Consider the following 23,273-nt stretch of genomic DNA (forward strand, 5'->3'; position numbering starts at 1 on the left):
TTAAGATAGGTTGCTGGAGAAAAAAAAGTTTTCCCCACAATAAATTTAATATAACTTCTGACTGGTACCTGTATAGGCGATTTTACCGCATTTATGGTGTTGACTCTATATTGGAATGTTTTATGGTGTTGTACCAGATCCGCACTACATAACAAAGCAGTATAGACTCCTAAAACATTTAGATAAAAACATATCAATTCATTCCTTAATTAAAATATACTGACACAAGTAGATAATTTTTTTTTAAATATTTGACTCTTTTGTTTCACAGTTGCAGCATTGTATCCAACATAGGGCTATATAGGCAGGCAAATAACTTTTAATATTAGAAACAGGACAATTTGACCCACTGAATAATATACCATGACGTGTATGATTGACTAGAGAAAAAAAATCCCCACTGTAAAGAGCCAGGTATCGTGACTTTGCACCACAGTGCTAAACAGTTCCACATTAGGATTGAAATTCGCTCTCCCCCCACCTTCTCTGTCATTTGCAGATTACAGAGCTATTTTCACACAGGATTTACCATTATGTCTGAATGCTAGAACTGCTCTAAAGACATAAAGCATGCAGTTCCTATTTCAGGGTTCAATGGAACAAAAAACGCAAACCTAATCGTTCACTACAGGCCAGGGGTCAAATGGTTTTGGCTGCTTAGAACTTTTGGAAATGAAGCTTCTCATCCCAACCATGCCATTCGGTCCAAGAAATGATCACCAACTTTTCCCACTTCATGTAAACATCAAAAACTGCTATTGGATAAACTATATCTACTTGAATATAAAGTTGAACCCACCCTTCTAAAATCAATCAAATCGTATTTGTCACATGCGCCGAACATAACAGGTGTAGTAGACATTACAGTGAAATGCTGACTTACAAGCCCTCAACCAACAATGCAGTTAAGAAAAATAGCTACAAAAAAATAAGAAATAAAAGAAACAAATATTTAAAGAGCAGCAGTAAAAAACAATAGCGAGGCTATATACAGCGGTACAGAGTCAATGTGCGGGGGCACATTAAAATGAATGTGTTAAGACCATTATTGCACATTATTACACGCCAATTGTGCCAGCCTTAGTCCACTTTCAATAAACATATAAACAACAATAAACACTTTCAATAATAGCAACCGGTTGGCTGATTAAACAAAGGTTAGCAATGTATTTGCCAAAATGTAATGTCAGAGTCAAGAAAGCTTGCCAGCAGCCAGTCACTTGCAGCAACTGGTACTCACAAGTGCTTTTTCAAAGCCTATGTCTGATACAGTGAGTGTAATTATCTCTAATGAGTGTAATTTGCTCAATATTAGGAGTTGAGAAATAAAGTTGACTTCATTAGAAATAATATATCCCCCTCTTTTATACTACTGGTATGTAATAAAAACACACAAATATCATGATATTATCACAAGGTGCCAGATTACGTTTATACAAAGTATTTTTTCTGCATGTCTAAACTGTCTGTATCCTCCTGACTGGTGGTTCTGTTTTTTATTCTGATGCTATAATCATCATCACTGCCCAACACTTTTAAATGGAAACATAGAGTTAGGTTGTAAAAAAAAAAAAAAAAACGAAAATATATTAGGTTGTTGAAAAATATAACACCTAAACCTATTTTTCAATGAATTTTTTTTTTGGTTGTTTAAAAAAGCAAATATATATTTGTTTAAAAAAAAAAACAATCTAACCCCTATTTGTAACGGCTTTCTTCCTGGGATGAAGGAGAGGACCAAAATGCAGCGCAGTTAGTGTTCAACATGTTTAATAAAGAATGACAATAACGTGAACACTATACAAACTACAAAATAACAAACGTGAAAACCGAGACAGTCCTATCTGGTGCAGAAGACAAACACAGAGACAGGAAACAACCACCCACAATCCCCAACACAAAACACGCCACCTATATATGATTCTCAATCAGGGACAACAATTGACAGCTGTCTCTGATTGAGAACCATATTAGGCTGAACACAGAAACAGACGAACTAGACACACAACTGTCACGAACCGGCTTAAAGCCCGTAACAAAAGGGAGACAACGTGGAGAAAAGGAGTAACAAAATATATATTTATTAACTAAAGTAACTAAGTATAATATACAATGGTGTGTGTAATCAGTAATCAGTAGTGTAAGTGAGTGTTTTGCATGCATGAATGTGATAATGCAGGGTGTTGAAAGATGCTAAAACAAACAATCAAAAAACCACCAACACAAACAAATATATCAAGGTGTCTGCCTGGAGAAAGTCCCCCCCATGAATGGGGAAGTGGTGCATTTATCCTATGACAGTGGGCCCAGGTGTTTCCCATGTATCTGACGACCCTCCCAACTCCGCCCACCGACATCCTAATAAGGAAACAAGAACAAAGAGAGAATACAGCAGACAGAGTGGGAGGGTCGTCACACAACATAGAATTCCCACCCAGCTCACGTCCTGACCAACACTAAACAAGCAAAACACATAAGAACTCTGGTCAGGACGTTACACTATTTGAAACATCCTAACCCTAAAAACAAATGTAAAAAAATGTTAGGTTGTTTGAAAAAATATATTTATGTAAATATATTTCTTCAAACAACCTAACCCTATTTTTCCATTAAAAAAAATAGTGTTGGGCAGTGATGGTGATCGCCGTGGGATTCGAACCCACAACACTAGCGATGTAAACGCCATGCTCTAGCAACTGAGACACATAATCATAGCATATCATTACAAACTACTTCATGCCGCAATGTACTCAATTGCTGTATTGTGCATAGTTTTCTTCATGTTGACGGAAAGTCTACAGGTACAAATAGATGACCAGCCTATGTACAATACAATGTGGTTTGTAAGTGGTTTGTAGGATGGTCAATTAATACTGCACAGAAAGTGGTTGTGTTCCATGGTATTTGATTTTTTTTTAAATTGTTAATGTAAATGTTTGAGGACAGGGTTGTTCTTTCTGTATTCCATCACAATGTCATGGCCGTTGTTGAGGGAAGAACAAAGCGCAGCGTGGTTAGCCATACATTTTCCTTTTATTAGAATGTCGCCAACAAAACAAGAAACGAAAGAACAACCGTGAAGCTTACAGGGCATAAGTGCCACTAACAAAAGTCAACCTCCCACACTGAAAGGAGGGAAAAAGGGCTACCTAAGTATGATTCCTAATCAGAGACAACGATAGACAAATGTCCCTGATTGAGAACCATACCCGGCCAAAACATAGAAATAAAGAAGCATAGAAAACAAAACATAGAATGCCCACCCCAAATCACACCCTGACCAAACCAACTAGAGAATAGACCCCCCCCAATTGCAGAGAAATGGACAGGGCAACAAATCTTACGATTCCAACTATTGAATCATGCAAGATTCTGTTCCTAATGATAAAACTACCTTTTTTCCCAATGCAGAGATGCTGACATTTTTTGTTGTTGCCTGTGCTACAGAAGTCTATATGGTCTAGTAAGGACTAGTAAAGGACAGTGTACTTCTTTTTTTTATTAATACTTTTTTAAATCCGATTTTTCAGGGGGTGCACCCTCAGCAACCCGACTTCCCGAGACTATGTATGTGTATATATTTCTGATTTTATCACGGACCCCCTGCAGTACCTCCGCGGACCACCGGTTGAATACTTCTGCGTAGCCTCCCGCCGCAGAGTTATGCAGTTTTCACATCAGATATTTTTCAGAGCTGATCTGATTGGTCAAAACACCAATTAGTGAATTGGAGTGCCTGTGTAAACGCAACCTAACATGCCTAAGACTTTACATCCAAATTACAACACAGTACGTAGGATTATAACACACATCATCAATACAGGCACATAACATGGCATCATAATTAATAAATGAATCACATTTAATCTGGCACCTTATAGTCGCTAGTTAAAGTCTACACACCCCTACCCAGTATTCACATTTTAGCTGTTTTAAAATTACATCTAAAAAGGGAATCAATTGGATTTCCTACCAATCTATACAACCTACTCCACATTTTCAAAGTGAAATAAACATTTAATAACATTTTCCAAATAACTAAGAAATATAAAATGATGATGTATTGATTGCGTATGCCTTCACTACCCAGAGGTAATACTTGGTGGAAGCACCTTTGGCAGCCATTACAGCTGTGAATCATTTTGAATAAGATTCTACCAACCTTGCAGAACGAATTCAAACCTTGCTGAATTAATTCAACCTTGATGCTGCCACCACAGTACTTTATTAAAATATAAAGGAATCAATAACTATGCATTCATTGTGACAATGACTTATCAATGACCCAACCCAAGCTCAGCTCAGATAATCCCTACCATCGTGTTGCTGAGTTGTGGTAATGCTGCAGTAAATGTGCATTATCCCAGGGGCGTTGGCAGTCACAATGTAAGTAACCTAATGTATGTCCCTCTAACTCCCCTGAATGCCTCTGTTGATCCAACATCTATTGTATACAGTAATCATATGCCTCTGAACCAGTTATACTGAGGCACTGAGGCAGTGTGCCCTAGTAGGAAGTCCGGTGTTTGCAGCTCACCGTGCACTATCAGCTCCAATATAAATAACATTGACATGTCTCCTTCTGATAAGCATCCCAGAAAAGTGCTAAAAATATCCCACATTAACATATAGTGCCTTCGGAAAGTATTCAGACTCCTTGACAATTACGTTAACCTAAAATTGATTCTAGAAAACAAATCCCTCAGCAATCTACACACAATACCCCTTAATGACAAAGCGAAAACAGGTTTTTAGAAATTTTACCAAATTTATTAAAAATAGAAAACAGAAATACCATATTTACATAAGTATTCACACCCTTTTGTATGACACTCGAAATTGAGCTCGGGTACATCCTGATTACATTGATCAACCTTGAGATGTTTCTACAACCTGTGGTAAATTCAATTGATTGGGCATGGTTTGGAAAGGCACACACCTGTCTATATTACATCCCACAGTTGACAGTGCATGTCAGAGCAAAAACCAAGCCATGAGGTCGAAGGAATTGTACGTAGAGCTCCAAGACAGGTTTGTGTCGAGACAGAGATCTTGGGAAGGGTACCAAAACATTTCTGCAGCATTGAAAGTAACCAAGAACACAGTGGCCTCCATCGTTCTTGGAACCACCAAGATTCTTCCTTGTGCTGGCCGCCCGCCCAAACTGAGCAATCAGGGGAGAAGGGCCTTGGTCAGGGAGATGACCAAGAACCCCATGGTCACTCTGACAGAGCTTCAGAGTTCCTCTGTGGAGTTGGGAGAACCTTCCAGAAGGACAACCATCTCTACAGCAGTCCACCATTCAGTATGGTAGAGTGACTAGACAGAAGCCACTCCTCAGTAAAAGGCACATGGCAGCCCGCTTGGAGCTTACAAAAAGGCACCTAAAGGACTCTCAAACCACGAGAAACAAGATTTTCTGGTCTCATGAAACCAAGATTGAAATCTTTGGCCTGAATGCCAATCGTCACGTCTGGAGGAAACCTGACACCATCCTTACGGTGAAGCATGGGGGGGGGGCAGCATCATGCTGTGGGGATGGTTTTCAGCGGCAGGGACTGGGATACCAGTTAGGATTGAGACAAAGATGAACGGAGCAAGGTACAGAGAGATCCTTGATGAAAACCTGCTCTAGAGCGCCCAGGACCTCACACTTGGGAGAAGGTTCACATGACAACAGTACAACGACCCAAAGCACACAGCCAAGACAACGCAGGAGTGGCCCAGCAAGAGCCGGGACTTGAACCCGATGGAACATCTCTGGAGAGACCTGAAAATAGCTGTACAACAAAGTTCCCCATCCAACCTGACAGAGCTTGAGAAGATCTGCGGAGATTAATGGGAGACACTCCCCAAATACAGGTGTGCCAAGCTTGTAGTGTCATACCCAAGAAGACTCGAGGCTGTACAGAGTACTGAGTAAAATGTCTGAATATTTAGGCAATTTAAAAAAACTTTTTTTATGTAAAAATAAGTAAACACTTCTAAAATACTGTTTTTTCTTCATCATTATGGGGTATTGTGTGTGGATTGACAAGGGGGAAAACTATTTAATACATTTAAGAATAAGGCTGTAACATAACAACATTTGGAAAAAGTCAAGGGGTCTGAATACTTTCCATAGGCACTGCATGTAGCCTAAGAAACAAGGTTCATGAAATCAATAACTTTCTAGTAAGAAATGGCATTCATTTTCTGACTATTTCTGAAACTCACTTAGATAATACCTTTGATGATACAGTGGTATCAATAAATGTTTAGAACATCTACAGAAAAGACAGATATGCCAATGGGGGCGGTGTTGCTGTCTATATTTTGATGAGGATATTTAGAGCCACATTTCTGTAAAGCTTACAGAGGATCTCATGTTAAATACAGTTGAAGTCTGACTCTTTTGGGTAAAACACTGTGGTAAATCCTCATTGGAAACACCTAAAACTCACCCAAAGCCCATTTTTGTGGGTAGCTGCTATAGACCATCAAGTGCTAACAGTCAGTATCTGGGTAATATGTGTGAAATGCTTGATAATGTATGTGATATCAACAGAGAGGTATATTTTCTGGGTGGCCTTAATATTGACTGGCTTTCATCAAGCTGCACACTCAAGAAAAAGCTTCAAACTGTAACTAGTGCCTCCAACCTGGTTCAGGTTATCAGTCAACCTACCAGGGTATTTAAAAACAGCACAGGAATGAAATAGATACGTATTGATCACATGTTTACTAACGCTGCAGAACTCTGCTTTAAAGCAGTATCCAGATCCATCAGATGTAGTGTTCACAATATAGTAGCCATATCTAGGAAAACCAAAGTTACAAAGGCTGGGCCTAATATAGTGTATCAGAGGTTATACAATACGCTTTGTAGTGATTCCTATGTTGATGATGTAATATTTACTGGTCTGTGGTGTGTAATGACAAGCAACCAGACACTTGACACATTTATGAAATTGATCATTCCAGTTACTAATAAGCATGCACCCATTAAGACAATGACTGTAAAACATGTTAAATCCCTGTGGATTGATGAGGAATTGAAAAATGGTATGGTTGAGAGGGATGAGGCAAAAGAAATGGCAAATAAGTTTGGCTGCACAGCCGATTGGCAAACGTACAAAAAAATTGAGAAATCATGTGACTAAACTGAATAAAAAGAAGAATAAACTATACTATGAAGCAAAGATAAGTGATATAAAGAATGATAGTAAAAAGCTTTGGGGCACCTTAAATTACATTTTGGGCAAAAAGGCAAACTCAGCTCCATCATTCATTGAATCAGATGGCTCATTCATCACAAAACCCACTGATATTGCAAACTACTTTAATTTTTATTTTTTAATCAGCAAGATTAACAATTTATGCATGACATGCCAGCAACAAACGCTGTCACTACACATCCAAGTATAACTAACCAAATTATGAAAGACAAGCATTGTAATTTTGAATTCCAAAATGTGAGTGTGAAAGAGGTGAAAAAATGTCTATCAACAATGACAAGTCACTCGGGTCTGACAACTTTGATGGAAAATTACTGAGGATAATAGCGGACGATATTACCACTCCTATTTGCCATATCGTCAATCTAAGCCTACAAGAAAGTGTGTGCCCTCAGGCCTGGAGGGAAGCAAAATTAATTCCGCTACCCAAGAATAGTAAAGCACCCTTTACTGGCTCAAATAGCCAACCAATCAGCCTGTTACCAAACGTTACTAAACGTTTGGAAAATATAATTTTTGACCAAATACAATGCTAATTTACAGTAAGCAAATTGACAAACTTTCAGCACGCTTATAGGGAAGGACATTCAACACGCATGGCACTAATACAAATGACTGATGATTGGCTGAGAGAATTTGATGATAAAAAGATTGTGCGAGCTGTTTTGTTAGACTTCAGTGCGGCTTTAGACATTATCGATCATAGTCTGCTTCTGGAAAAACGTATGTTATGGCTTTACACCACCTGCTATATTGTGGACAAGGAGTTACCTGTCTAACAGAACACAGAGGGTGTTCTTTAATGGAAGCCTCTACAACATAATCCAGGTAGAATCAGGAATTACCCAGGTCAGCTGTCTAGGCCCAAAACCTTTTTTCAATCTTCACTAATGACATGTCAGTGTATCTATGTATGCATATGACAAAACTTTACATACCAGCTATTATAGCGAGTGAAATTATTGCAACACTTAACGAAGAGCTGCAGTCAGTTTCAGAATGGGTGGCAAGAAATAAGTTAGTCCTAAATATTTCAAAAACTAAAAGCATTGTTTTTGGGACAAATCATTCACTGAACATCAACTAAATCTGGTGATGAATAATGTGGAAATTGAGTAAACTGAGTTGACAAACCTGGATTGTTAACTGTCATCTCAAAACATGCTGATGCAACAATAGCTAAAATGGGAAGAAGTCTGTCTGTAATAAAGCGCTGCTCTGCTTTAACAACACTGTCAATAAGGCAGGTCCTGCAGGCCCGAGTTTAGTTGCACCTGGGCTACTGTCCAGTCGTGTGGTCAGGTGCCACGAAGAGGGATTTAGGAAAACTACAACTGGCTCAGAACAGGGTGGCATGGCTGGCCCTTAAATGTACTAGGAGAGCTAACACTATTAATATGCATGTCTCTCATGGCTCAAAGTGGAGGAGAGATTGACTTGATCACTACTTGTTTTTGTAAAAAGTATTGACATACTGAATGTACCGAGCTGTCTGTTTAAACTACTAGCACACAGCTTAGACACCCATGTATACCCCACAAGACATGTCACCAGAGTTCTCTTCACAATCCCCAAGTCAAGAACAGACTATGGGAGACGCACAGTGCTACATAGAGCCATGGCGACATAGAACTATTCCACACCAGGTAACTGATGCAAACAGTAGAATCAGGTTTTAAAAAACAGATACAAATACACCTTATGGAACAGCGGGGACTGTGAACAGACACACACAGACACTGACACAAGTATACACATAACACACGCACACTACACACACGTACAAATGGATTTTGTATTGTAGATATGTGGTAGTAGAGAAGTGGCCTGAGGGCACACACTTAATGTGTTTTGAGGGGAGACTCAGGAACACGATGGTGTTCTCCTTTGCTCTACGACCCCCACAAGTGTCACGGGACTCGTCTGAAGGTAACCCATAGAAATGAATGGAAGTATGGAGGTAGTTTTGTGCCAACAAAAATAAGGGGTTAAATATTTCCTGAGCTTTCTTATATCTCCTAGATATAGGAGAGACACTTCAAAACCTTATTCCTTATGATTTAAAAATATATATCATTTGTCATTTATTAATGTGTTATTCAATGCATCTCTATGGGCTATATTAGTTAAGGCCAAATGTAATATTTTATCAATAATAAAACAATTATATACACCTAAATAAGAGCTCATAGCTTTCACCTGAATTCACCTGGTCAGTCTGTGATGGAAAGAGCAGGTGTTCCTAATGTTTTGTACAATCCATGTAAAGACTCCATGCCATCTCAAATCACTCAAGCAAGCAGCAAAAGCAGCTAAATTAGTTATAAAAAAGCAAAAAAACAGCACTATATACAGTCAGCCACCAACTGTGCAAGTTCTCCCACTTAAAAAGATGAGAGAGGCTCCAAACTCAACTCGTCGTGTTTGGAGGACAAAGAATGCTGAGTTGCATCCAAAGAACACCATACCTACTGTGAAGCATGGGGGTGGAAACATCATGCTTTGGGGCTGTTTTTCTGCAAAGGGACCAGGACGACTGATCTGTGTAAAGGAAAGAATGAATGGGGCCCTGTATCGTGAGATTTTGAGTGAAAACGTCCTTCCATCAGCAAGGGCATTGAAGATGAAATGTGGCTGGGTCTTTCAGCATGACAATGATCCCAAACACACCGCCCGGGTAACGAAGTAGTGGCTTCGTAAGAAGCATTTCAAGGTCCTGGAGTGGCCTAGCCAGTCTCCAGATCTCAACTCCATAGAAAATCTTTGGAGGGAGTTGAAAGTCCGTGTTGCCCAGCAACAGCCCCAAAACATCACTGCTCTAGAGGAGATCTGCATGGAGGAATGGGCCAAAATACCAGCAACAGTGTGTGAAAACCTTGTGAAGACTTACAGAAAACGTTTGACCTCTGTCATTGCCAACAAAGGGTATATAACAAAGTATTGAGATACTTGTGTTATTGACCAAATACTTCTTTCCACCATAATTTGCAAATAAATTCATTAAAAATCCTACAATGTGATTTTCTGGAAAAAAAAATCTCATTTTGTCTGTCATAGTTGAAGTGTACCTATGATGAAAAATACAAATGTATATTTTCTACATTGTAGAATAATAGTGATATGAAATAAGAAATATTCAGAGGATAAGTTCAGTAGAGTTAACTGCACCTCAGATTGCAGCCCAAATAAATGCTCACAGAGTTCAAGTAACAGACACGTCAACAGCAACTGTTCAGAGGAGACTGCGTGAATCAGACCTTCATGGTCAAATTGCTGCAGAGAAACCACTGCTAAAGGACAGCAATAAGAAGAAGAGACTTGTTTGGGCCAAGAAACACGAGCAATGGGCATTAGACCGGTGGAAATCTGTCCTTTGGTCTGATGAGTCCAAATTTGAGATTTGTGGTTCCAACTGCTGTGTTTTTGTGAGACGCAGAGTAGGTGAACGGATGATCTCCGCATGTGTGGTTCCCACCGTGAAGCATGGAGGAGGTGGTGTGATGGTGTGGGATTGCTTTGCTGGTGACACTATCTGTGATTTATTTAGAATTCAAGACACACTTAACCAGCATGGCTACCACAGCATTCTGCAGCGATACGCCATCCCATCTGGTTTGCACTTAGTGGGACTATCATTTGTTTTTCAACAGGACAATGACCCAACACACCTCCAGGCTGTGTAAGGGCTATTTGACCAAGAAGGAGAGTGCTGGAGTGCTGCATCAGATGACCTGGCCTTCACAATTAGCCAACTCAACCCAGTTGAAATGGTTTGGGATGAGTTGGACCACAGAGTGAAGGAAAAGCAGCCAACAAGCGCTCAGCATATGTGGGGGAACTCCTTCAAGACTGTTGGGAAAGCATTCCAGGTGAAGCTGGTTCAGAGAATTAGAAGTGTGCAAAGCTGTCATCAAAATATAGTTTGATTTGTTTAACACTTTTTTGGTTACTACATGATGATTCCATATGTGTTATTTCATAGTTTTGATGCTTTCACTATAATTCTACAATGTAGAAAATAGTAAAATACAGAAAACCCTTGAATGAGTAGGTGTGTTCAAACTTTTGACTGGTACTGTATATCATACATACATATATATTTTTTACATTTTACCTTCACTTTCTTAGCTAGAGAATGCAGCTAGCTAGTTCAGCTTACTCAAACACCCAGTTCAAACAGAGAGGGATGCTATGTTAGCTAGCTGGCTATGGCTATCCAACACTGGAACTCTTCCAAGTCAAGGTAAGCTTTTGGTTTTACAAATGTATTGCCTCCCGCCGATGTAACTGCTAAACGGGTTGCTGTACACTGTACTGCATGATTGTAGAGGGTTTACTAGCGCATTAGTTCTAGTAGCTATGTTGACTATGACGTTAATATGGTGAAAAGGATGTAGGCTGTGTGTAGCAGTTAGCGGTTATGGTATGAAAGTTTGGCTTGGAAATATTTTTTTTGCCTGGTCAGACAGCTGTTGTAGACAGCTGTTGCATTGTGAACTGAAGTTCACATGCAAAGGAAAAAGGTGAGAGGAGAGCGTAAATGCGAGAGGAATTATACTGTATATACAACAACCAAAGGTATTGCGGTTTATATGTGGCTGCTAGTTCTGTGTTTGGTGTGATCAGGGGTGTATTCATTCTGTAGATTCTGTTGAAAAACCTTTCTTAAACGGAACCAAACGGAATGAAATGGGGATAAACATAACTGAATTTGTTCAAAAGAAACTCTTGTTTGCAACTTTTGGACTAATGATTACACCCTAGATCAGCTAGATGCAGGCAAGAGTGTGCAAGGCGGTATTGAATGTGTCACTGTCTGTCACCTTGATGACTCAAATTTCTCTTGACCTGTGAACCTACGTTGTTTACTTTCATTCGTAGGCTAGCTTGTACCAACCTTATGATGGGTATAGGGAAAATAACTTATTCGCATCATGTAGTAGCCTAAACCTATCAATGTTACATTGACCTGGGTGAATGGAATATGAAAGACAGTCATCCAATATGCTGTAATCGAAATAAGGCCATGCTCATGAAAAAAAAAAATAATCGTCCTCCCTCATCTTAAACGGCACCGAAAAAAAGCCTCAGTTGAAACCCCCATCTGATCATGGTTCATTTAATAAGAGTAGGAGTGTAACAACTCCATCTGATTCACAGGGACCTTGTTTATTTGATGAGCAGGTCCAAAGCCTGGCACAATACCTCAGATAACCCTTATGAGTGGTACACCGCAACCCATTATACAGTACCTCAGATAACCCTTATGAGTGGTACACCGCAACCCATTATACAGTACCTCAGATAACCCTTATGAGCGGTACACTGCAACCCATTACCTCAGATAACCCTTATGAGTGGTACACCGCAACCCATTACACAGTACCTCAGATAACCCTTATGAGTGGTACACTGCAACCCATTACCTCAGATAACCCTTATGAGTGGTACACCGCAACCCATTACACAGTACCTCAGATAACCCTTATGAGTGATACACTGCAACCCATTATACAGTACCTCAGATAACCCTTATGAGTGGTACACCGCAACCCATTACACAGTACCTCAGATAACCCTTATGAGTGATACACTGCAACCCATTATACAGTACCTCAGATAACCCTTATGAGTGGTACATTGCAACCCATTACCTCAGATAACCCTTATGAGTGGTACACCGCAACCCATAATACAATACCTCAGATAACCCTTATGAGTGGTACACCGCAACCCATAATACAGTACCTCAGATAACCCTTATGAGTGGTACACCGCAACCCATAATACAATACCTCAGATAACCCTTATGAGTGGTACACCGCAACCCATAATACAATACCTCAGATAACCCTTATGAGTGGTACACCGCAACCCATAATACAATACCTCAGATAACCCTTATGAGTGGTACACCGCAACCCATTATACAGTACCTCAGATAACCCTTATGAGCGGTACACTGCAACCCATTACCTCAGATAACCCTTATGAGTGGTACACTGCAACCCATTACACAATACCTCAGATAACCCTTATGAGTGGTACACCGCTACCCATTACACAATACCTCAGATAACCCTTCATGGGTGGCAGACAAAAACCCGGTACACTATACCTCAGCTAATCCGTCATAGGCGGTAGACTATATCTCAGCCAACCCGTTAAGGGCGATAAACTAAGTAACAAGGCTCAAGAGTCAAATCCTGGTCATTTCATGTTCATGAATGTTGCATTTTACCTAATGAAACCCATTGCGCGTGGTAACTGTAAAAAGTCTACTTTACACCAGGATACACATTACGGGCTGTAACTGTAGGAACAATGTAGCTTTATTCACCTCAGGGGAATTTAGCAAAACAAGGTCGATTTATTCACATCAGGGGAACCTCCTTGTTATTTCATTTTCGTGTATTGCACTTGATTTCAGTATGAATCACATGATTATGAAGGCATAAATGTATGAAAGAGAGTATTATTTGAAATGTATGTATTGTAGTTCTATCCTTGTGATGTATTACATCATGTTTTTGTGGACCCCAGTAAGAGCAGTAGCTAATGGAGATGCTAATAAAATACTAAATACCACTGACAGATCTTTTTTGAAACAATGATGATAAAATGTGGGTTTAAAAATGTTTAGTCATTTTAGTCATTCATTTAATCAGATTTTTAAATTTTTTAAACAGGACATGGGCATGAGTCCTCTGGTTATAGGTGCCGGTTTGGAGAAGAGTTTCAGACGGTTTCTATACAGATATCCACACATTTAACCATTTGGATGGATGGACAAGGAGTTACAGATTATAGATATGCCATCAGTAACAGGATTTTCCCATGAAACAAGTATTCTACAAAAATGTCACCAGTTATTTCCCAGGCACCGCATTGTAGCCTTCTAGAACGCCCATGAGCGACGTCAAATATAGGGCTATAACTATTTGAAGTATCCATTTACCTCTAAGAATTCAAAGCAATTGGTAATTACCTAGTACAGATCTTGGATAGAAAATGCAGGTTCTCCTTCAACTGGTTCTCCTACAACATATCAACTTGCCTTTCTATGTGGCATTTTTGAAAAGGCTAATAACTCAGATTCATTATATAATGTTAATTAGCATAAGAAGTTCATAGATACTTATGACAAGTCTTGTAATGCATTATGACCCTTTGAAATGCATCATATCTGAATGCCTTCCCAACATTTAATTCACAATCAAATCCTGTACAGGTAGTTTATTTAGAAAAAAGTGCTCCAATGAAAACTGATCAGGGAAACATCTAAATCATCTTTCCCAACATAGTCTCTCGCACAGTGAGAAAGCGTGTACATCAAATTTTAACACAGTGATGTTCTTGAAGTCTCAGATACCGAGCTCTGGCTACTGCCAGTGAGACTGTCACAGTTGTGTCCCTCTTGGCACTCATGCTTCAAACAGGAAGGTTCCGGCAGATGACAGAGATGCGGCGATGGCGGGGCACTCTCTGTCCAGAGAAAATAGACTCATCATCTTTAAGGATCTCATGGGTGAATTTATATCTGGCCTGGTCCCTGGAAGGATGCATGAAAACAATGTCATCAGTCATTCACCACACAAGCACAATGTGTGAAATGCCAGGAGCTGTATCAAGTGTTTCAGAGTATGAGTGCCGATTTAGGATCAGTTTAGCCTTTAAGATCACAAGAATACATGGACCAGTTTAGCCTTTAAGATCATAATGAATATATGGACCAGTGTTGGTCAATTCCAACTTAATTTTAAATTCCAATGAATTCACTCATGAAGTAGATCATTTACTGTACGTTGAATTCAATTTGAATGTCAACAACCTTCAAGTTATGGAATTAAATTGTAATTAGACTGTTGGAATTGTGAAAAAAAGTAATCTTTGGAATTTAATTGGAATTCAATATTTGTAAAATTCCCAGTTACTGGAATTAATGTACATAATTTTTTTATACTGACTGCTTTTTTTTGAATATACTGTTGAAGTCAGAAGTTTACATACCGTAGCCAAATACATTTAAACTCAGTTTTTCACAATTCCTGACATTTAATCCTAGTAAAAATTCCCTGTCTTAGGTCAGTTAGGATCACCACTTTATTTTAAGAATGTGAAACGTCAGAATAAAAAGAGAGAATTATTTATTTTGGCTTTTATTTCCATCATCATATTCCCAGTGGGTCAGAAGTTTACATACACTCAATTAGTATTTGGTAGCATTGCCTTTAAATTGTTTAACTTGGGTCAAACGTTTCGGGTAGCCTTCCACAATAAGTTGGGTGAATTTTGGCCCATTCCTCCTGACAAAGCTGGTGCAACTGAGTCAGCTGGCCACTCCAATACCTTGACTTTGTTGTCCTTAAGCCATTTTGCCACAACTTTGGAAGTATGCTTGGGGTCATTGTCCATTTGGAAGACCCATTTGTGACCAAGCTTTAACTTCCTGACTGATGTCTTGAGATGGTGCTTCAATATATCCACATAATTTTCCTACCTCATGATGCCATCTATTTTGTGAAGTGCACCAGTCCCTCCTGCAGCAAAGCACCCCCAACGTGATGCTGCCACCCCGTGCTTGACGATTGGGATGGTGTTCATCGGCTTGCAAGCCTCCCCCTTTTTCCTCCAAACATAATCATGGTCATTATGGCCAAACAGTTCTATTTTTGTATCATCAGACCAGAGGACATTTCTCCAACGAGTATGATCTTTGCCCCCATGTGCAGTTGCAAACCTTAGTCTGGCTTTTTTATAGAGGTTTTGGAGCAGTGGCTTCTTCCTTGCTGAGCGGCTTTCAAGTTATGTCAATATAGGCCTTGTTTCACTATGTATATAGATACTTCTGTATCTCTTTCCTCCAGCATTTTCACAAGGTCCTTTGCTGTTGTTCTGGGATTGATTTGCACTTTTCGCAGCAAAGTACGTTCATCTCTTGGAGACAGAACACGTCTGTGTGGTCCCATGGTGTTTAAACTTGCGTACTATTGTTTGTACAGATGAACGTGGCATCTTCAGGCGTTTGGAAATTGCTCCCAAGGATGAACCAGACTTGTGGAGGTCAAATTTCTTTTGGAGGTCTTGGCTGATTTCTTTTGATTTTCCCATGATGTCAAGCAAAGAGGCACTGAGTTTGAAGCTAGGTTTTGAAATACATCCACAGGTACACCTCCAATTGACTCAAATTATGTCAATTAACCAATCAGAAGCTTCTAAAGCCATGACATCATTTTCTGCAATTTTCTAAGCTGTTTAAAGGCACAGTCAACTTAGTGTATGTAAACTTCTGATCCACTGGAATTGTGATACAGTGAAATAATCTGTCTGTAAACAATTGTTGGGAAAATGATTTGTGTCATACACAAAGTTGATGTCCTAACCTACTTGCCAAAACTATAGTTTGTTAACAAGAAATTTGTGGAGTGGTCATATGTTATATTGATTCCAACCTAAGTGTATGTTAACTTCCGACTTCAACTGTAAATCATTTAAACTACCAAGCTACCTGAACAGTGACATGGCCATGGGGAATTTAATGATCTCAAGTCAGACTTACCTGGAATTTGATATGAAATTAATGGAATATAGAGGGAGAGGGAATTGAAATACTGTAGAATTGAATTTGTGGAATTAACCCCAACACGGACAGGGGAGGACCGGATCCTAGATTAGCACTCCCACTCTGAGATGTTTGATAGTTGAAGCATAAGACCCCAGGTCATCTGACCTGGCGAACCTCTGGGCCCTCATAAGGATAGTTATAGCCTATAGGAGGCGTTCAGTCAGTGTACCAACATGGAGGTAACATAGAACAATTAAGTAAACCACTTCAAGTTCTTGTTCTCCACAGGAGATACTATGGGTTTGTTTAGTGCAGACTCTCATTAGGGTATTTACTCAGTTGCTCTTTCCCATGTCAAATAAATTCATAGAATCGTTTAGAATCGTAAAAACCTACCGTAGACCTACCAGGTAGACTCTGATTACAGTGTATGCGCAGGTGGTTGTTTGTAAACAATGAAAGACAGAATGTTGCTATGGCAGGTCTTATTGGGTCCTTACCTGAGTATGTAGAGAGAGCGACGGGGCAGAAACAAGTTCATCCATTCAGCAGGTTCATCCTCCCTCACCAAGCGCATCACACTGTCTGACAACAAACTCAGCCCTGCTATAGTGCTGCCACAGAACTGACAGAGGAGAGGAAGGGAAAGAAAGGGTCAGGGAGACAGTGAAAGAGAAAGGCAGGATGAAAGATTAAAAAAAACAGGGGGGGGGGGGGATGAGAGAATGACCGAGTTCCAAACAGCATTGTAAAAGAAATATCACTTTTGCCAAAAAAGTATTCACATTGTGCCCAATCAATAATCATGCACACAGAACACCATGTTCCAAATGTATCTTGCCTTTCATCTCAGGTTAATATGAGCCGTCTACCTACCTTGACACTGTCGATGTGTGGTTTGATGTATCCAGCCTTGTCCAGGTCCAGGACATGCATAGGGCCTAGGAGAGGGCTGCCCTCAGAGAAAGCCACAGCTCGGAGGCGATCCATCACCCCCTCACACACCTCTCCCCACTGAGCACGCTCTGTCTCCCGGTAACCATGAATCGCCTGGTGAGCACAATGTTGAAAGAATGAATGAAACAATGTAATTAAATGTTGGTAGGGGCCTCAAGGGAGTGATCATTGTCAACAGGGGTGGGATTGTGGAGGGGGACTGGGTTCCAGGAGTGAAATTATTTGGATAATTTACATTGATTTCAAGGATTTTACATAATCGGAGAGTGATTTTATTTTCCAATTTTCATCCCTGATTGCCAACAAACACTGTTCTGGGCTTGGTTTCCCAAAAGCATTTTAAGGCTAAGTTCATCGCTAGAACATTTGTGGGAGCATCATTAAATCTCAGAGCTGTTCCCCAAAACAATCGTCACTAAAGTTGCAATTGAAAACGCGCGTCATTTACCGACTGCCTCAGACCCCTCGTAGATCAGCTAAGTGCGTCGTTGGAAGATTTTTCGCCCTCTCGGCGTCAAACATAGAATCAAGCTGTTTATCCGTCTCGCTGTGAACGCCGATTACTTCGGAACGAAGTTGACTACAAATACAAAGTTGCCAATTTCTTTGCAGCTGTTTCAAACAAGCAAAGGATAAAAATATGCTTCAAATAAAAACCGAGATGACTGCATTAATAGGCTACAGTAGGATATAGGCTACAAAGGCCAGTGGAGGCTTCTCAGAGGAGGACCATCCTGCTCAGTGAATTTCATAAAAATACAAATAGTGAAACATTAAAAAAGTGATCCTTTTTAGATAAAACTATACTAAATATACCCACGTCACCAAATAATTTATTAAAACCCACTGCTTTACAATGAAGGTCTACAGTAGCCTCAACAGCACTCTGTAGGGTAGCACCATGGTGTAGCCAGAGGACAGCTAGTTTCCGTCCTCCTCTGGGTACATTGACTTCAATATAAACCGAGGAGGCTCATGGTTCTCACCCCGTCCTTAGAATTACACAGTAATTATGACAACCTCCAGAGGACATCCTCCAACCTATCAGAGAACTTGCAGCATGAACTGACATGTTGTCAACCCAATCAAAGAATCAGATAATTAATCTTGTACTGAAAGCATAAACTCCAGCTAGCTATCACAGCAGTGCATAAAATGTGGTGGGTAGTTGACTCAGAGAAAGAAAGCAACAGTTGAACAGTTTTGAATAAATACATTAGTTTAAAAATGAAGAGAGAGCTAGCTATCCTTGATATTTTTTTTCACTTTCACTTAGCTAGCTAGTTTAGCCTACTCAAAACACCCAGCTCAGACAGAGAGGGATGCTATGTTAGATAGCTTGCTATGGCTATTCAAAACTGTATGATTGTAATGGCTTTACTAACGCGTTAGTTCTCGTAGCTATGTTGACTATGACGTTAGCTAATATGGTGACAACGATGTAGGCTGAGTGTAGCGGTTAGCAGTTATGATATGAAGGTTTGGCTTAAGTTTTTTTTGCCTGGTCAGACAGCTGATTTGTTGTGCACTGAAGTCCACAAGGGAAAAGGTAAGAGGAGGAGAAGGTGTAGAAGTGAGAAGGAATTATACAAAAGCAAAGTGATCACGCTGTTTGTATGTAGCTGCGATCAAAGTGAACCGGGATCAGGGGTGTATTCATTAAAACACTTTTCTTAAATGGGAGCAAAAGGAACTGGGATGAACATACCTGAATTTGTCCAAAATAAACATTTGTTTGCAACTGTTGAACTAATGATTACACCCTAGATCAGCTAGATGCAGGCCAGAGTATGCAAGGCAGTATTGAATGTGTCATTGTCTGTCACCTTGCCTACTAAAATTTATCTCGAGCTGTGCACCTACATTTTCAACTTTCATTCAGAGAATAGATTGTAGCAACCTCATCATGGGTATAGGGAAAATCATGTAGTAGCCTAAACCTATGAATGTTATTTTGAGCTGGGTGAATGGAATATTAATGACAGTCATCTAATATGTTGTAATAGAAATAAGGCCATGCTCATCATCAAAATAATCAACCTCCCTCATAAAACAGCACCGACCACCACTGACATAGGCATAAATATTTTATTCATGTTGAAATCTATTTTATTTTCAGTACATTGAGTTCTATGTTGCTAATTGTAGGCTACACTGTCTGTTATTTTTGCCTCAATATATACTGAACAAAAATATAAAACGTAACATGCAACAATTTCAAAGATTTCCGACGTTGGAGGCAGCTTATGGTAGAGAAATGAGCGTTAAATTATTTGGCAACAGCTCTGGTGGACATTCCTGCAGTCAGCATGCCAATTACACTCCCAATCAAAATTTGAGATGCCTGTGGCATTGTGTTGTGTGACAAAACTGCACATTTTATAGTGGCCCTTTATTGTCCACAGCACAAAGTGCACCTATGTAATGATCATGTTGTTTAATCAGCATCTTGATATGCCACAACTGTCAGGAGGATATATTCAACTGAGACTGCTCAACTGAGACTGCTCTTCTCTGTATCACGGAGGCGCTCCGCACTGCTAAAGCTAACTCTCTCTCCTCTGCTCTCATCCTTCTAGACCTATCGGCTGCCTTCGATACTGTGAACCATCAGATCCTCCTCTCCACCCTCTCCGAGTTGGGCATCTCCGGCGTGGCCCACGCTTGGATTGCGTCCTACCTGACAGGTCGCTCCTACCAGGTGGCGTGGCGAGAATGTCTCCTCACCACGTCCTCTCACCACTGGTGTCCCCCAGGGCTCTGTTCTAGGCCCTCTCCTATTCTCGCTATACACCAAGTCACTTGGCTCTGTCATAACCTCACATGGTCTCTCCTATCATTGCTATGCAGACGACACACAATTTCTCCTTTCCCCCTTCTGATGACCAGGTGGCGAATCGCATCTCTGCATGTCTGGCAGACATATCAGTGTGTATGACGGATCACCACCTCAAGCTGAACCTCGGCAAGACGGAGCTGCTCTTCCTCCCGGGGAAGGACTGCCCGTTCCATGATCTCGCCATCACGGTTGACAACTCCATTGTGTCCTCCTCCCAGAGCGCTAAGAACCTTGGCGTGATCCTGGACAACACCCTGTCGTTCTCAACTAACATCAAGGCGGTGGCCCGTTCCTGTAGGTTCATGCTCTACAACATCCGCAGAGTACGACCCTGCCTCACACAGGAAGCGGCGCAGGTCCTAATCCAGGCACTTGTCATCTCCCGTCTGGATTACTGCAACTCACTGTTGGCTGGGCTCCCTGCATGTGCCATTAAACCCCTACAACTCATCCAGAACGCCGCAACCCGTCTGGTGTTCAACCTTCCCAAGTTCTCTCACGTCACCCCGCTCCTCCGCTCTCTCCACTGGCTTCCAGTTGAAGCTCGCATCCGCTACAAGACCATGGTGCTTGCCTACGGAGCTGTGAGGGGAACGGCACCTCAGTACCTTCAGGCTCTGATCAGGCCCTACACCCAAATAAGGGCACTGCGTTCATCCACCTCTGGCCTGCTCGCCTCCCTACCACTGAGGAAGTACAGTTCCCGCTCAGCCCAGTCAAAGCTGTTCGCTGCTCTGGCACCCCAATGGTGGAACAAACTCCCTCACGACGCCAGGACAGCGGAGTCAATCACCACCTTCCGGAGACACCTGAAACCCCACCTCTTTAAGGAATACCTAGGATAGGATAAAGCAATCCTTATGACCCCCCCCCCCCCTTAAAAGATTTAGATGCACTATTGTAAAGTGGCTGTTCCACTGGATGTTATAAGGTGAATGCACCAATTTGTAAGTCGCTCTGGATAAGAGCGTCTGCTAAATGACTTAAATGTAAATGTAAATGTATATTATCTTGGCAAATAAATGCTCACTAACAGTGATGTAAACAAATTTGTGCACAAACATTTTGAGAAGCTTTTTGTGCGTTTGTAACATTTCTAGGAATTTATATTTCAGCTTATGTAACATGGGACCAGCACTTTACAGGTTGGGTTTATATACTTGTTCAGTGTTTTTCATGATGTGTAACATGTGCAATGATGTGCCAAATCTGTGATTTAGTGCATAAATATTGGGTAAGTATTAGAATAAGCAGCATCAATATTTGCCATATAGGCCTAGGTGATAATATTGTAATGAAACAGGCAGGGAGCAGGTCTCGAACCCTCGACCTTCTAGCCTGAAGTCCAGCGCGTATCGACTGTGCCGCAAAAGCATGCTCGTGCGGCTGGGTCAATTTCCGCGCTTATAAACCTAAGGTCATTACAATATTTATCTGCAGCTAATCAGTATTGTGGAATAATTCTAAAGTAAAGGTGAAAATTGAATAAAGAAAGCTGATTCGAGATCACCGCTAGCTTTTTTATCTCAAACATATCAGTATCAACAAACGATCCAACGATGCACTTGGCAAACGTTCTTTCTGCATGGTGTTTTGGGAAACGTATGTTACATCTTCCGCCGATACATCGTTAAAACACGCATAAGCATAAATTGCATTGTTATTGGGAAACCGGGAACTGACTGTTCAATCTAAATTAAGATATATTCAACTTGTAATGTATGATGACGATAATTAATAGCCTAACAATTCAAATATGAGACTTTACAGCATCTAGTATAATATGAATATTTATGTTATTGCTGCCGCTGTTTTTTTCTCTGCATGTTTATCGGTGAAATATAAGACTACAAAGCATTTGCATGATGCCAATAGGGGAATTAATCAAAAGAGCTCCTCCGTACATACTGTAGTAGCCCCTCTGAGTGTCGGCTGGAGCAGCAGCTTTATCTAACTAACGTTAACGTGAGTGTGAGTTTGGCACTTCTTTGTAGTCAACAAGCAAGGTCTATTTACAACTTACATCGTCCCAGTGGTCGAACTCGTATCGTTTCTTCCTCAGCCCAGGCTCGAGTTCTTTCATGAGAGCACCCTCCTCTTCCTCACTTATGAACTCCGTCCTCACCTCCACCTGACCGCGAAGGCTCTGGACCAACTCCCCGGTCGAACCGCAGACTAGTTGGTCATTTCTGAACTGCAGGCCGCTGTTCGTAGCAGCTCCGGAGCAACTCGCTTCCGAACTTAGACATGATGTGGGAGTGTACAGCGGCCGTTTATGAATACGTCTGGCAACTGTAATCAGCAGTCTCATGCTTCATTAAGTACAATTATTTATGTAGACCGTCAGATTTGCTAAATTAAGCTATGCTTTGTTGTCTGATGGCACAGAAGTCAGGTCACGAAGAAGAGCGACATTTTGAAAACGCACTGCATTGTGGGAGTTGTATTGTCGTCACACTTCAATAAATAAAAAAAGCCTGCCTAGGCCTAAAATAACAAGCTATTAACCTTTTCACTGAAATTACAACAGGATTCTGTGTTATCCATGTCAAATGCATAAATGCTACGTAAATAAGGAATGTATAAGTCTTTTTAAATCAAATAGATTGTCTTACAAGAACGGTACTTTACTAAGCCTAATGCTGTGAGCTCTTTTATTGTCTTTTAGGTGTTGTCTTTTTCTCACTAGGCTATG

General features: G+C 40.6%; 1 protein-coding gene across 1 annotated transcript; it reads right to left on the minus strand.

Moving 5' to 3' along the window:
- Window positions 1–13,527: 13,527 nt before the first annotated feature.
- Window positions 13,528–23,024, minus strand: LOC129843011 (alpha-ketoglutarate-dependent dioxygenase alkB homolog 7, mitochondrial-like). Its single transcript, XM_055911732.1, has 4 exons — window positions 22,602–23,024; window positions 17,659–17,832; window positions 17,283–17,407; window positions 13,528–14,769 (listed from the first exon to the last, which is right to left on the minus strand). The coding sequence occupies exons 1-4, from the start codon at window positions 22,887–22,889 to the stop codon at window positions 14,649–14,651; spliced, it is 708 nt and encodes a 235-aa protein (XP_055767707.1). The 5' UTR covers window positions 22,890–23,024; the 3' UTR covers window positions 13,528–14,648.
- Window positions 23,025–23,273: the final 249 nt, after the last annotated feature.

The sequence above is a fragment of the Salvelinus fontinalis genome, unplaced genomic scaffold (assembly GCF_029448725.1).
Source record: "Salvelinus fontinalis isolate EN_2023a unplaced genomic scaffold, ASM2944872v1 scaffold_0088, whole genome shotgun sequence".
Taxonomy (NCBI): domain Eukaryota; kingdom Metazoa; phylum Chordata; class Actinopteri; order Salmoniformes; family Salmonidae; genus Salvelinus; species Salvelinus fontinalis.

Bases quoted from the DNA above. Each gene is read 5' to 3' on its own strand.
- LOC129843011 (XM_055911732.1), bottom strand. From the start codon at position 22,889: ATGAGACTGCTGATTACAGTTGCCAGACGTATTCATAAACGGCCGCTG. The intron at 17,833-22,601 runs GTAAGTTGTAAA...TGTGCTCACCAG, and splicing joins AGTTCGACCACTGGGACGAT to GCGATTCATGGTTACCGGGA. The intron at 17,408-17,658 runs GTAGGTAGACGG...CTCCTCTGTCAG, and splicing joins CACACATCGACAGTGTCAAG to TTCTGTGGCAGCACTATAGC.